The following is a 12,787-nucleotide window of genomic DNA, read 5'->3' on the forward strand; positions in this document are numbered from 1 at the left end:
ACTGGTGTGAGTGCCGGCAGGCGGGGGTGCCCGCACTGGGGAGTGACTGTGGTGTGAGTGCCGGCAAGCAGGGGTGCCCACACTGGGGAGTGACCCTGGTTTTGCATGAGTGCTGTCGGGGGGATATTGATTTTGGAGGCAATGCTAATAGGATCTGTCAAGGACTGGACGTGGGAGTGAGTTAAACGGCAAACGGGTGCCTCTGAGTGTCTTTGTTTTTCTTTTTCTCGACCCCAGGGTGGACGTGGTGCCAGGTGCTGAGACGGTAGATGAGGTAGGGGCGTGTTTAGTTAGCTGTTCACGTGGAGGTGTGGAGGGGGCAGCGGGATGGATAAGGTGGGCTCAGAGGAGAGCTCGGTGCTCGTGTAGACATGGGGCGAGCATAGGGCTATAGGCATGGCCCTGAGGACCCCTGTCGGGGTGCAGTGGAGGAGAGAGCCTGGCCCCTCCACATTTAGGGAAGGACCTGCCACGGAGCCTGGAGGAGTGGCCCGAGAGATTGAAGATGGACGGTGAGAAAGGCACCAGGCCACGCCGGGCAGTGGCTTCAGCCGCGCGGGGAAGGGGTGCTGCAGACACCAAGGGAGAGCGGGAGCCACAGACCCCGCAGCTGGCGAGGTGCCCGGACACAGGTGGTCTGTTCTACACAGACCTGGCAGAGGACAGGGTGGGCTCCCTGGACCCTAGGGCCGGACTCCCCCTTTGCCCCCTCAGCAGCCCTCTGGGTGGCTGTGCAGGGCCCCTAAAGGCCGTGTGGGTCCAGACCCCAGCCCCGTAGACAGCGGCGGGGAGCGGGACTGGAAGACAGGTCCTGGGCACAGAGCCGTGAGGCCAGGCTGCAGCTGCATGTCCCACCTTCCTTCCCACCTCACCCGCCCACCCCCGCCAGTCTCCCTGAGAGGATGAGGGGACCCCAGGTGCTCTCGCCCTGCCCATGTGAAGGGACAGTGTCCCTGCTGCCTTGTGGATGAGGGTGTGTGGCTGAAGCCGCTGCTGCCTCCTCATGCAACGTCTCTGTGCCCAGCAGGCCCCTCTCCACAGCGCCCACCTCACACGGCCACTCAGGCCCACACGCACCAGGGAGGGGTCTTCGCAGGGTGAGGCTGGTTCTCATTGCTCTATGCCAGGGTTTAAACATTCTCCATGTGACCGTCAGTCTCTTGGCCTCGTGCAAGGGGAGATGGAACGAGAGGTTGGCGAGATCGCGGCGCTCACGCCCAGCACCCGTGCTCAGGACCCAGAGGTGTCTTCTCTTCAGATGCCTGTTTTGGAAAAGGGACATAAAATTAATTACAAGGACAGTCTCTGCCTGTGCCGCCAGGGACCCCTCAGAATATGCCTCTATTGAGGTGTCACCTTCCACTTCTCGCCTTCTGGACAGCCGTCAGCCTGGCCAGCTGACCCGGCCCAGCAGCTGGCAGGCCTGGCCCGGCCCCTGTCACTGTCAGGCTATTTTTAGCCCCGTTTGGTCCAGAACTTGACAAGATTTTCAAACTAATAACTGGATTGTCAAAGACATGAAGTGTCGGAGCTGGCGCGCCCTGGGCCTCGGAGAGGGCCTGGGAGGAGAGGAGAGGGCCCAGGGGCCGCCCAGCCCTGGGGGGAATGGGGCTGGGGAGCCATGTGGCCTCCGCTGCAGAGCCGAGGAAAGGTCCTGGGAGCTGAGGGCCCACCAGTGGGGGTACGGGCAGGAGGGGGAGACTATGCATCACCTTCAGCGCTTCAGACGTCTGGATGGTCTCCGCCCTGGCAGGGGGCAGCGGGTCCATGCAGCCTGACCTTTCTGAGTGCACACCCCGGTGGTCTCCGCCCTGGCAGGGGGCAACGGGTCCATGCAGCCCCACCTTTCCGACCTTCTGAGTGCATGCCCCAGTGGTCTCCGCCCTGGCAGGGGGCAGCGGGTCCATGCAGCCCCACCTTTCTGAGTGCGGCTGCTTTCATGTCTCTGAGCATCAGGCTGTGCTCTTTGATCCGCTGGTTCAAAGGGCACCAGGTGTGGTGGAAGGTTAAGAGTGAGATTAATAAGAAGGAAGTTCTCACAGCAGTTTCTCACCAGGCCCTCTGTACCCCTCCCCCTCCCCCCGTGTCTGTGGAGGGTGACGAGTGACACTGGCTCAAGAGTGAGACCCCGCCCCACGCACACCCCCCTCTTCAGCCTCCACCCCAGCCCCCACCCCTCCTGCCAAGCAGCTCCCTCCCCATGACCACACCAGGGGCTTCTGACCTTGGAGAGGCCAGCGAGAACTGTGGGCCCCTGCATGAACATGCCCCCCCATGCACACAGTGGGGGGCCCTCCATGAAACATGCCTCCCACCCCATGCACGCAATGGGGGGCCCTCCATGGAATGTGCCCCCCGTGCACACAGTGGGGGGCCCTCCATGGAACATGCATGCTCCTGTGCACTCAGTGATGGACCCTACAGGGAACATGCCCGCCGCCCCCGTGCACACAGTGGGGGGCCTCCATGGAACATGTCCACCCCCCCCACCCCATGCACACAGTGGGGGGCCTCCATGGAACATGTCTGCCCCCCCCCCGCCCCCGTGCACACAGTGGGGGGCCTCCATGGAACATGTCCGCCCCCCCCCGCCCCGTGCACACAGTGGGGGGCCCTCCATGGAATATGCCCGCTCCTATGCATGCAGTGATGGGCCCTACAGGGAACATGGCTGCCTCCCGTACACACAGTAGGGGGCACTCCACAGAACATTCCCGCCCTGCCTGATCCCACTGCCTAGGCCAGCCTGCCCCTGTCTGATGCTCAGGGCCCTGGGTTTCCCATCGCTCAGCCCCTGCGTCTCATGTCCTGGGCATGGTCACATGGCGATGGTGGCCTTAGAGAACTTCAGCGCAGTCCAGGGCTACACTGAGCACCATCCGAGGGGCAGACATGGAGCTGGGGGCCCAAGGAGGGGTGTGGGGCAGGTGAGCTGGTGTGCAGGTGACTCGGAGGAAGCAGGGTGCCTTCAGGGTGTTATTTCCCATGGAGGAGGACAGTGACTTATGTCCCTACCCAGGCCTCCCCAGCCAAGCCCTAGGGTCACAGAGGGGCCAGGGCAGGTGTGGTCCCACAGGAAAGCAGGGTGTGTGGCCAAGGGAATAGGGACAAGATTCTACTTGGAGAAACCCCACAGTGTCCCCCACCCACCAGGAGCTCCCACGGGCTTCAGGGCTCCCCAGCATGGCCCCCAGCCCCTAGAGCAGCCTGGGCAACCTTTGGGCCCTCCTGCATCTTCGGACGGACCCGAGGCCTCAAGCTGACCCAGGCCGTTTGTGAGTTCGAGGATGCTGGTTTCCAGAGTGCTAGAATTGACTCACGGCAACTAACAGCAACATATTGGAAACATTATTTCCATTTTTTTAAAAGGCAATTGAAGCATGACCACCTTCTAGAAGTTTCTCCTGGCAGTGTCCCACCTCTCTCCAGCAGGGCAGGACGCCCACCCTCTGGTCATCCCGTGCCCCCAGGCCTGGCTGAGTGGGGAGGGAGTGCTCGCCCAGTTCCGACTCATGGGGACCCCACGTGTGCAGAGTAGAACTGCTCTGTGGGGTTTTCAAGGCTGAGACCTTTGGGAGGAAGATCTCCAGGCCTGTGTTCCGAGGCGCCTCTCGGGGGGTTCCAATGGCCAACTTTCGGTTAGTAGTCAAGTGCAAACTGTTTGCACCACCCAGGGGCTCCATTTCCCGTATATCCACTGCAAAAAAGAAAGAAAAGGAAATTGAAAATGGAGAAGTTTACAGAAGAAAAATAAGGACAGCTGTACTTCCATGTGTGTCTCTCAGCGTGACTGGGGCCATGCAGCCTGCGTGCCTTTCCTGCCTCATTTCTTCATTAACATCTCACACGGAGGAGCTCCCAGGACCATTACGGTTTCTTCAGCAGCATAATTTTTAAATGCTAAATAAATATTCCATCCTGTGGATGCACCAAATTTTTTTTCTTAGATACCAGAGTTGACCTTTTTCCCCTTAACTTTTTATTATGAAAAAATTGAAACCTACAGAGAAGCTGAGAGAATAATTCGCCGGCCATCTGTGTGCCCGCCGCCTAGATTCATTGGTTGCTGGTGTTGGCTGGTTTTGCTTTATTTATCGATGTAGAAGGAGTCCCTGAGGTTGGCGGTTCAAAGCCACCCAGAGGCACCTCGGGAGACAGGCCTGGTGATCTACTTCCGAAAGGCCGCAGCCTTGAAAACCCCGTGGGGCAGTGGTACTCGGCGCACATGGTGTCGCTGTGAGCCCAAACAGACTGGACGGCAACCAACAGCGACGAGGTTGATACAGAGGGCTGTGGGGTCTTCTGGATGAACATCTGAAGGTCAGCCACAGACGCAGACCCTCTGCCCCATCCACTCGTGCCACAGCTCCCGAGAAGGAAGCCCCCTTCATAGACCCAATGCCATTAACCCGAAACCAAACCCACTGCCCTCGAGTCGATTCCGACTCAGCGACCCTATAGAGTACAACTGCCCCACAGGGTTTGCAAGGAGTGGCTGGTGGATTCCAGCTGCCAGCCTTTTTGTTTAGCAGCTGAGCTCTTAACCACTGCGCCACCAGGGCTCTGCAGTGCCATTAGCATACCTAATAAAATCAACTCCAATTCCCTACTGAAAACAGAAGACAAACCAAACTTGGTGCCGTCTAGTTCTTTCCAACTCATGGTGTCCCCATGTTTGACAGAGTAGAACTTCCCCGTAGGGTGTTCTTGGCTGTAATCTTGACAAAAGCAGATCACCAGGCCTTTCTTCCACGGTGCTACTGGATGGGTTCAAACCACCAACCTTCAGGTTGTTGTCACTGTTAGCTGCCATTGAGTTCTGACTCATAGCAACCTCATACACATCAGAACAAAACACTGCCCGGTCCCGCGCCATCCTCACAATCGTTATTATACTTGAACCCATTTGTCTTAGTCATCTAGTGCTGCTGTAACAGAAATATCGCAAGTGGATGGCTTTAACAAAGAGAAGTTTATTTCCTCACAGTAAAGTAGGCTAAAAGTCCAAATTCAGGGGATCAGCTCCAGGGGAAGGCTTTCTCTCTCTGTCGACCTTCGCATCAATCTTCCCCTGGACTAGGAGCTTCTACACACAGGGACTCCGGGTCCAAAGGACACGCTCTGCTCCTGGCACTGCTTTCTTGGTGTCATGAGGTCCCCAACTCTCTGCTTGCTTCCCTTTCCTTTTATCTCTTGTAAGACAAAAGGTGGCGCGGGCCACACCCTAGGGAAACTCCCTTTACATTGGATCAGGGATGTGACCTGGGTAAGGGTGGTGTTATAATCCCACCCTAATCCTCTTTAACCTAAAATTACAATCATGAAATGGAGGACAACCTCACAATACAGGGAATCATGGCCCAGCCGCATTGATACACAGATTTTTTGGGGGACATAATCCATGACACCACTGTTGCAGCCACAATCCATCTTGTTGAGGGTCTTCCGCTTTTTCACTGACTCTCTACTTTACCAGGCATGATGTCCTTCTCCAGGGACTGGTCCCTCCTGATAACTGAACTTCAGGTTAGTTTAAAAAAAAAAAAAAAAGTCGGTGCAAGCCATTTGTGCTACCCAGGGGCCCTCACCTCCTACCCAGGGGCCGTTTGCTCCCCACACATCCTTTCCCGTAGATGGTCTTCCAGCTGAGCGGGCCGCACACCCCCGAGTGTGTGCCAGGCTGAGTGGGGGCAGGTGGTGTCTCGGTTTTTAATCTGCGAGCCCATTGCACGGTGGCCAGGCACCTTGTCGTGTGCATAGCATTTATTTCAGGAGTTGGTCCCGTTTCATTTTAGGAGTCCCGTCAGGGCTCGTCCTGGGCCAGGACCTGGGCCTCCTCCCTGGCTGCATGCCCGTCTCCTGGGGCGCCAGCAGGGAGGCAGGGCCGGGTGGTGCCTGAAGCCGATTAGAACCCCCGCCCCCCTCCAGTCCCTGGACCCTGCCGACAGAGGGCATCAGCCCTTTTTGGTATAATTTAATCTCAGCCACCTTTTTATCTTCCCTTTTATACGTGTATTTAACAAGCACAGGTATTTTATATTGAAATATGGATTCCGTCCTCAGCTGTCAGGCGCAGGGAGGCATATGAACGACTGTCCCCCCAGCGGTGACCCTCACCTCAGAGCGCTTGGCCTGCGGGGGCCCCATGGGCTGGGCGGCTGCGGGGGAGTAGAAGGGACTGTGGACTAGCCGGACCGGGCTGCATGGGGGCTGCATGTCAGAGCGCTGGACAGCTCTCTACCCCACACCTCCGTTTCCTCACCTAAAACACTGACAACATGGGTGGGAAGCCCCCTACCCCGAGTCCCCTCCCAGGGGTCCCCGAGGCCCAGGGGGCCTTCCTTCCACACAGACACGGCCTCCAGGCACCACACATCAGCGTGTTTTCTGGCCAGGCCACACAAATCGGACATCTGGATGCGGACAGAAAAGTGAATTAAACCAATTAACCCGCTACCTGCCTTGTGCGTCAGCGGGGTGGCTCCCGATTCATCCTTCCAGTTAAAGGGGGAAGATAACAAGAGTAGGCAAACGGGCCCTTCTCGCCCCGTCGTGATTGATTTATTCATCGCCGCGCCTCAGCAGTTTGTAAACTTCAGACTTGAGCAGCTTTTAACTAGGCCTCTGCGTGTTCTCTGCTGCGCGGACAAGCAGGGGTTGGTGTGTTTGCAACGTGTCATGCCTTCCTGTCGCTGTGAGTGCTGCCCGGCTGCAGGGGCTGATTGACCAGGAAGCACCGCACGCACGGGCTTAATTGTGTTTATCTACTAATCTGTGGGCGCAGCTTCACATGAGTCTCACCCCCTCAGACCCGGGCCAGCCTCCCTCCCGCGGGAAGAACCCGGGAGCCGAGGACTGGCGTGCCTTCCTGCCCCGCGCTGGGTGACGCCTTCTCCCAACGGACGCAACAGGAGAACCTGCAGGCCTCCCAGCGGCACACACCCTGCAACCCCCGCCCCCGGTGGGTCCTCAGAGGATATTTAAATCAGACGCAGCTCCCTTGTATCTGGGGTTAGAATTTGAAGGTCCAGGCCCACAAAGTCCACAGCAGTGTCCCTGCAGGCTTTACCGGAGCCCCTTCAAAGTGCCAGGTGCAGATGGTCAGGCGGCTCTGTGGTCCCTGGGTCTGGAATCTGCCAGTGGAGTGACACCTAGCACCACATCTCTTTCCAAGGACATTCGTCTGTGCTGGTCGTGTTATGGTGTCACTCGGGAAGGGGAGGGTGTCCCTGCCTACTTGGGGTAACTGTCTAGTGACATTTTGGTTTCTTATTAGTTAAATGTGTTTGTTCTCTGTCATTTTCCATAGATGATCATTTATTCTGCAGCAAATATTATCACTAATACTACTTCTAATAATAATAATGATTATTGGTGTTATTGGAGGCTTGGTGGCATAGTAGTTAAGAGCTTGGCTGCTAACCAGAAGGTTGGCAGTTTGAATCCACCAGCTGCTCCTTGGAAACTCTATGGAGCAGTTCTACTCTATCCTATAGGGTCGCTATGAGTCAGAATTGACAGCAATGGGTTTGGTTTTGGTTTTGGTTTATTGGTATTATTACTGTTTGTCTTAGTGCTGCTATAATAGAAATACCCCCAGCTGCTTTAACAGATAGAAATTTATCTTCTCACGGTTTAACCCATTGCTGTTGAGTCAATTCCGACTCATAGCAACCTTATAGGACAGAGTAGAACTGCCCCATAGGGTTTCCAAAACTGTAATCTTAATGGAAGCAGATTGCCACATCTTTCTTCCGGGGTGCGGCTGGTGGATTTGAACCACTGACCTTTCGATTAGCAGCTAAGCGCTTAACCACTGTGCCACCAGGGCTCCTTTCTCACAGTTCAGGAGGCTGCAGTCCGAATTCAGGGCACCGGCTCTAGGGGAGGGCTCTGTGTCTGGCGGCTCTGGGGGAAGGTCCTTGTCTCTTTCAGCATCTGTTCCTCGGTTCCTTGGCGACCGTCACGCGGCATCTGTCTTCCCCTCTGTGTGTGCTGCCTTCTCTGTGTCTGGCCTGCTCTTTCTATATCTCCAAAGTGACTGGCTTTCGAAACACCCTACGCTGATGTGGCCGTATTGATCCAACGGGAGCACGTCCACAGGAAAGGGATTAGGACCTACAGCACATATTGGGCAGGGGGGCCTAATTCAATCCATGACACTATTATGATTAGTATTTAATAATAGTGACAGTGGACAACACTTTCGTTGTGCTGTTTATATTCTAGGCCCTGCTGTAGGCACTTTGCATGTATTAACAACCCAGAGAGGGAGCTGAGCTATTATCGTCCCATCTTACAGATGAGGAAACTGAGGCCCTAGAGGGATGCGCCTCACCCCGGTCACAGCTGTAAGTGCAGGCCTGGGATGTGAGCTCGGCAGTAAGCAGGCGTGCCTGGGACGCGGGGTCCTACTGATGTGGCAGAGGGGCCAGGTCATGTGTGACATGGGTGAGAACCCCAAGAACAGGTGTCTGCAGGGTCTTGAGGGCATTCACATCGGCAGTGGAGCTGGCTTGCACCCAGGTCTCCTGGTGTCTGGTCTGGGTCCTCTCTGTCCCCCTCACTGCTGCCCAGTGAGTCCCGGGCAGCCTGTGGGTCCCGGACAGCCTGTCGGCCCCGGACAGCCTGGCCTGCCATCCTGGAGCCCCACCACCAAGGACACAGAGGCCTCCCCATGGTGTCCCTCACAGAGGGCCTGTGCTCTGTCTAAATAGTATCTCTGGAGGTAATCCCACCCTGCAGATGGCAATGATGCTCATTTGACTCTGTCAGAATACATTCCTCTGGGCAAGAAGCCCCAAAGCCACAGACATCCCTGCTCTTCAACATTAGAGTTCCCCTAGGAAACAACCTGGAGACCGACCGGCCACAGGAAGACTTTGTCTGAGAGATGTTCACTGCGGCGTTGTTTATGGACGTCAGCTTTGGAAACAGACCAGAGCCTTTCCACCTGCACACAGCCGCAGACCCCCCTGGGGACTTCACAAAATACCTTTGACTGTGGGAGCCTTGGTGGTGCCGTGGTTAAGTGCTCGGCTGCTAACCAAAAGGTCAGCGGTTTGAACCCACCAGCAGCTCTGCGGGAGAAAAGAGCTGGCGATCTGCTCTGGTAAAGATTACAGCCAAGAAAATCCTATGGAGCAGTTCTGCTCTGTCCCTCGGGGTCGCTATGAGTCAGAACAGTCGACAGGCAGCGGGAGGCTCAGCATACACGCGCCCGGCCCTCAAACACCTCAGCAGGGGACCGCCTGGTGGGGAAGAAGGCCAGAGAGGACCCATGCTCCATGATTGACACCAGCACGCCCAGGATACGATCAGAGTTACTCTTCAAACCAGGAGCTGAGCCCCTCCCTAGATTCTGACGCAGGTGGTCTCAGAGTAGGCCAGGCACAGGCGTTTAAAAGCCCCTCGGTGATTTGGATGTGCAGTCGGGGCTGAGGCCACTCACCCGAGGAGCTCACGATGGGGTGGGTGACATCTCTGCTGGCCTCCCCCCCCCCGCCCCGCCTTGAGAGAAGTCTCGGCTGCAGCCTCTCCCAAGGACCCCTGGGGCATCACAGGTCAGCATGGAGGAGGTTCCTCAGACAGGTGGATGCTCGGTACCAGATTCCACCCCCCGCAGCTATGTGCAAGCCAGGTGTCTCAGGGACGGGGAGGAGCAGCACCACAGAGGCCTGGCAGGGGCCTGGTTTGTTACAGGTCCCTTTGTGAGCAGACCTTCCCGTGACCTTTATCCACTCGTGGTCGCAGCCCTGCTGGTGAAAAAGTTAAGATTAAAAACCACCTGTCTGCAGCTTGTTGTCGGGGCCCTCTGACGGCGCCTTCTCCCCCTCATCCCGCTCACGGCAGTCAGAGTCATGGGGGGCTGGACCCTCTAATGTGCCCCAGTGACAGCCCCGGGAGTCCCACCTCCTCACATGGACGGGGTGGGGGATGCAGAGCCGCTCGCAGCCAACACACGCGCCGTTCCTGGGAATGGGGGCACCTCTGCCAGGTGCGCACATGCGAGGGACCATTTTAAAAGAGAAATCTGTATTTAAGGGCGCGTCTGCTGGGTTCTCTGCCTCCGTAAAGGTCACCCAGATAGATTTTCCCTCTGTTAGTAGCGCCGGCTGTGAGGCGCTGGGCATTTCTATTCTCCCTCCGTCCAGTGAACCCGGGGACTAAATTAGATCCTGAAATTGAGTGCAGAGCCGCTGGTGAGTTACCGTAATGGCAGGGTATTGCTTCTCACCTGGCAAGGAGTGAGGTCGTGATAATATGAAGCAAAGTGGATTAAAAATAAAACCAAAGGTATTTATTTATGACCTGCTCAGAATTGGATTGGCACCCGTGTAAGCTGCATCTAATGGTGAAAGACAGCAGACTGATGTTGATATGTCCCTGTGGGGACATTTTACCAGTGAAATTTGCTCCGTGAATTCTGTTTAGAGGCCCACAGAAAGTATACAGAATGCAAAACCAGATGGGATTGAGGAAGGGACAAAAAACCAGCAACAGTAAAACAGCAATTAGCAGTACCTGCCAATGGTGACTTCCGCTCTGTGGGATTGGAGAGTAGGGCCTTGGCCTGCCCAGGGCCAGACGTCAGGAAGGGCGGTGGGCGGGGCGGCGGGGATGTGTGGCCATGACACCCACCAGCCAGCTGAGGGCTGGACATCGGGAAGGGCAGGGGGTACGTGGCTGTGACACCCACCAGCCAGCCCAGAGCTGGACATCAGGAAGGGCAGGGGGTACATGGCTGTGACACCCACCAGCCAGCTGAGGGCTGGACATCAGGAAGGGTAGGTGGCGTGTGGCCGTGACACCCACCAGCCAGCCAGCCCAGGGCCGGACATCAGGAAGAGCAGGGGGTGCGTGGCTGTGACACTCACCAGCCAGCTGAGGGCCGGACATCAGGAAGGGCAGGGGCTACGTGGCCATGACACCCACCAGCCAGCTGAGGGCCGGACATCAGGAAGGGCGGGGAGGGGTTGGCCGTGACATCCACCAGCCAGCCAGCCCAGGGCCGGACATCAGGAAGGGCGGGGGGCGTGTAGCTGTGATACCAGCCAGGACTGAAGCAGGTACTCACGGACCTAAGCTATCCTCATGGCCTGAGTGGAGACCCTTCTCCCCATCCTACAGCTGAGAAGGGGCCCAGAGAGGGTGAGTCGCCCATCAGGGTCACACAGCACAGTCTGTGCTCTGAAGGCCCAGGGTGGCCTGGCTATGTCAGGGCCTCAGCTCATCACTAGGGGAGAGAGAGATTGCTGTTCCATCTACAGACAGAGGGGTGAGCCCTGAGGAGGGTGAGGTCCAAGGCCACATAGTTAGAGGGGATGGGGCCAGGATGAACCACAAGCTCCCCTCCCCATGCACCTCTCTGCCCCCTATGGTGGGCACAGGCCCCCGGCAGTGGGGTGGTCAGGCAGGTAGAGTCCTGCAGGCCAGGACCTGGGCCTCCACGTCGCTGTGGGTGGCTACAGGGGGCAGAGGACCCAGCCTGTCACTGGCCAGCTGCTGGGAGTGCGTCCTTCCCATCCTCACCACCAGCAGATGGGCAGTGGTGGCCAGCACAGTACCTCAGGGCCCTGACTGCCCGACTGCCCGGGTCCGGGTTCTGCAGGCTCCTTTCCTTTCTGCGCCTGGGATGGAGCCAGCTGAGGGAGGGAGGGCGCCCAGGCCAAAATTTCTGGGCCCAGAGCCCAGGCAGACCATCGGAGTGGGGGATGGGGGCTCCCACAAGGTGTTCTCCAGCTTCCTGGGAGGGAGCCTGGCCCTGGTTTGGGCCCTGGCCGGGTGGACCAGCCCCTGCTCCTCCTCCAAGACCCCGGCCCAGCAGCTTTCCCAGCTGCACTGCCTCTGAGCTCTCTTTAAGCTTGATGCGGGTTCAGAGCTAGTGGCCCCACTTCATGGCCTGTCCCCTGTCCCCACCCTACCCCCACCCCACACAGTGCAGGGATGAAGGAGGGGGTGCCGGGCCTGGGCCCAGCGTGGGCTTCTGGGGGCCCTGCCTTGTGTACCTCACGGGCTGAGAGTGTCAGGGTGGGGGCGGGGACTCTGTGCCAGAGATGGTCCCTGGGGGTGTGGGTGGTGCTTTACCCCAGATCGAGTCAAGACTGGGCGCGGGGCACACCCCCGTGGAGCCACTCTGCCTGCAGTAGGTACTCGTGCCCCTGTGGTGGGGGGCTCCAACGAGGTCACCCGGTGACAGGCAGGTGCAGGGGCCTCCTCCTGGCTGCTGGGGGGGTGAGCAGGCTCCGGGCCCACTGGGGTGGGGAGTGGGTCATGGGATTCTGTACAGGCAGGGTTGGGGGCCCCCTTCTGGCTCAGCTCCCTCGCCAGGTGCATGTCCTCAGGGTCCCCTGCCATGACCACCTCCTCTGATGGCCTGTCTCCCCCCAGGAGCTGCTGCTCTTCCTCCAGAGCCTGCCCACGGCCACCTGGGGTGACGAGGACATCAGCCTGCTGCTGGCTGAGGCCTACCGCCTGAAGTTCGCCTTCGCAGACGCCCCCAACCACTACAAGAAGTAAGTGCAACGCCTCGGCCCCCCGGCTGCGCCTCCCCTGCCCGGCCGAGTGTCCGAGAGCATCCTCGGGCCAGGAAGGCCTCTGGGCCGCCCTGTGGGGCGTGCAGCAGGCACCGGGCCTTCACCCGTGGACAGTGAGGACAGGCTGCCCGCCGTCCGGGATACCAAAGAGATGGGGCTGGAGCCTCCGCCCGCCCTGGCCTGTCCTTGCCAAATCGCCGCCTCCAGGACACCTGCCTGCCACAGCCACCTGAGAACAGACGCCTCGGAGT

The 12,787-nt window shown here is 58.2% G+C and overlaps 1 protein-coding gene across 1 annotated transcript in view; it reads left to right on the forward strand.

The window, feature by feature from the left end:
- The window catches only part of TBC1D22A (TBC1 domain family member 22A), a 430,744-nt gene extending 418,202 nt beyond the window's left edge, over positions 1 to 12,542 (forward strand). The window contains exon 13 of the mRNA XM_004380015.3: positions 12,391 to 12,542. Within this exon, the coding sequence (XP_004380072.1) occupies positions 12,391 to 12,519 (129 nt within the window). The 3' untranslated portion in view covers positions 12,520 to 12,542. The remainder of the gene's footprint in view (positions 1 to 12,390) is intronic.
- Positions 12,543 to 12,787: the final 245 nt, after the last annotated feature.

The sequence above is a fragment of the Trichechus manatus genome, unplaced genomic scaffold (assembly GCF_000243295.1).
Source record: "Trichechus manatus latirostris isolate Lorelei unplaced genomic scaffold, TriManLat1.0 scaffold00069, whole genome shotgun sequence".
NCBI classification, from domain to species: Eukaryota; Metazoa; Chordata; class Mammalia; order Sirenia; family Trichechidae; genus Trichechus; species Trichechus manatus.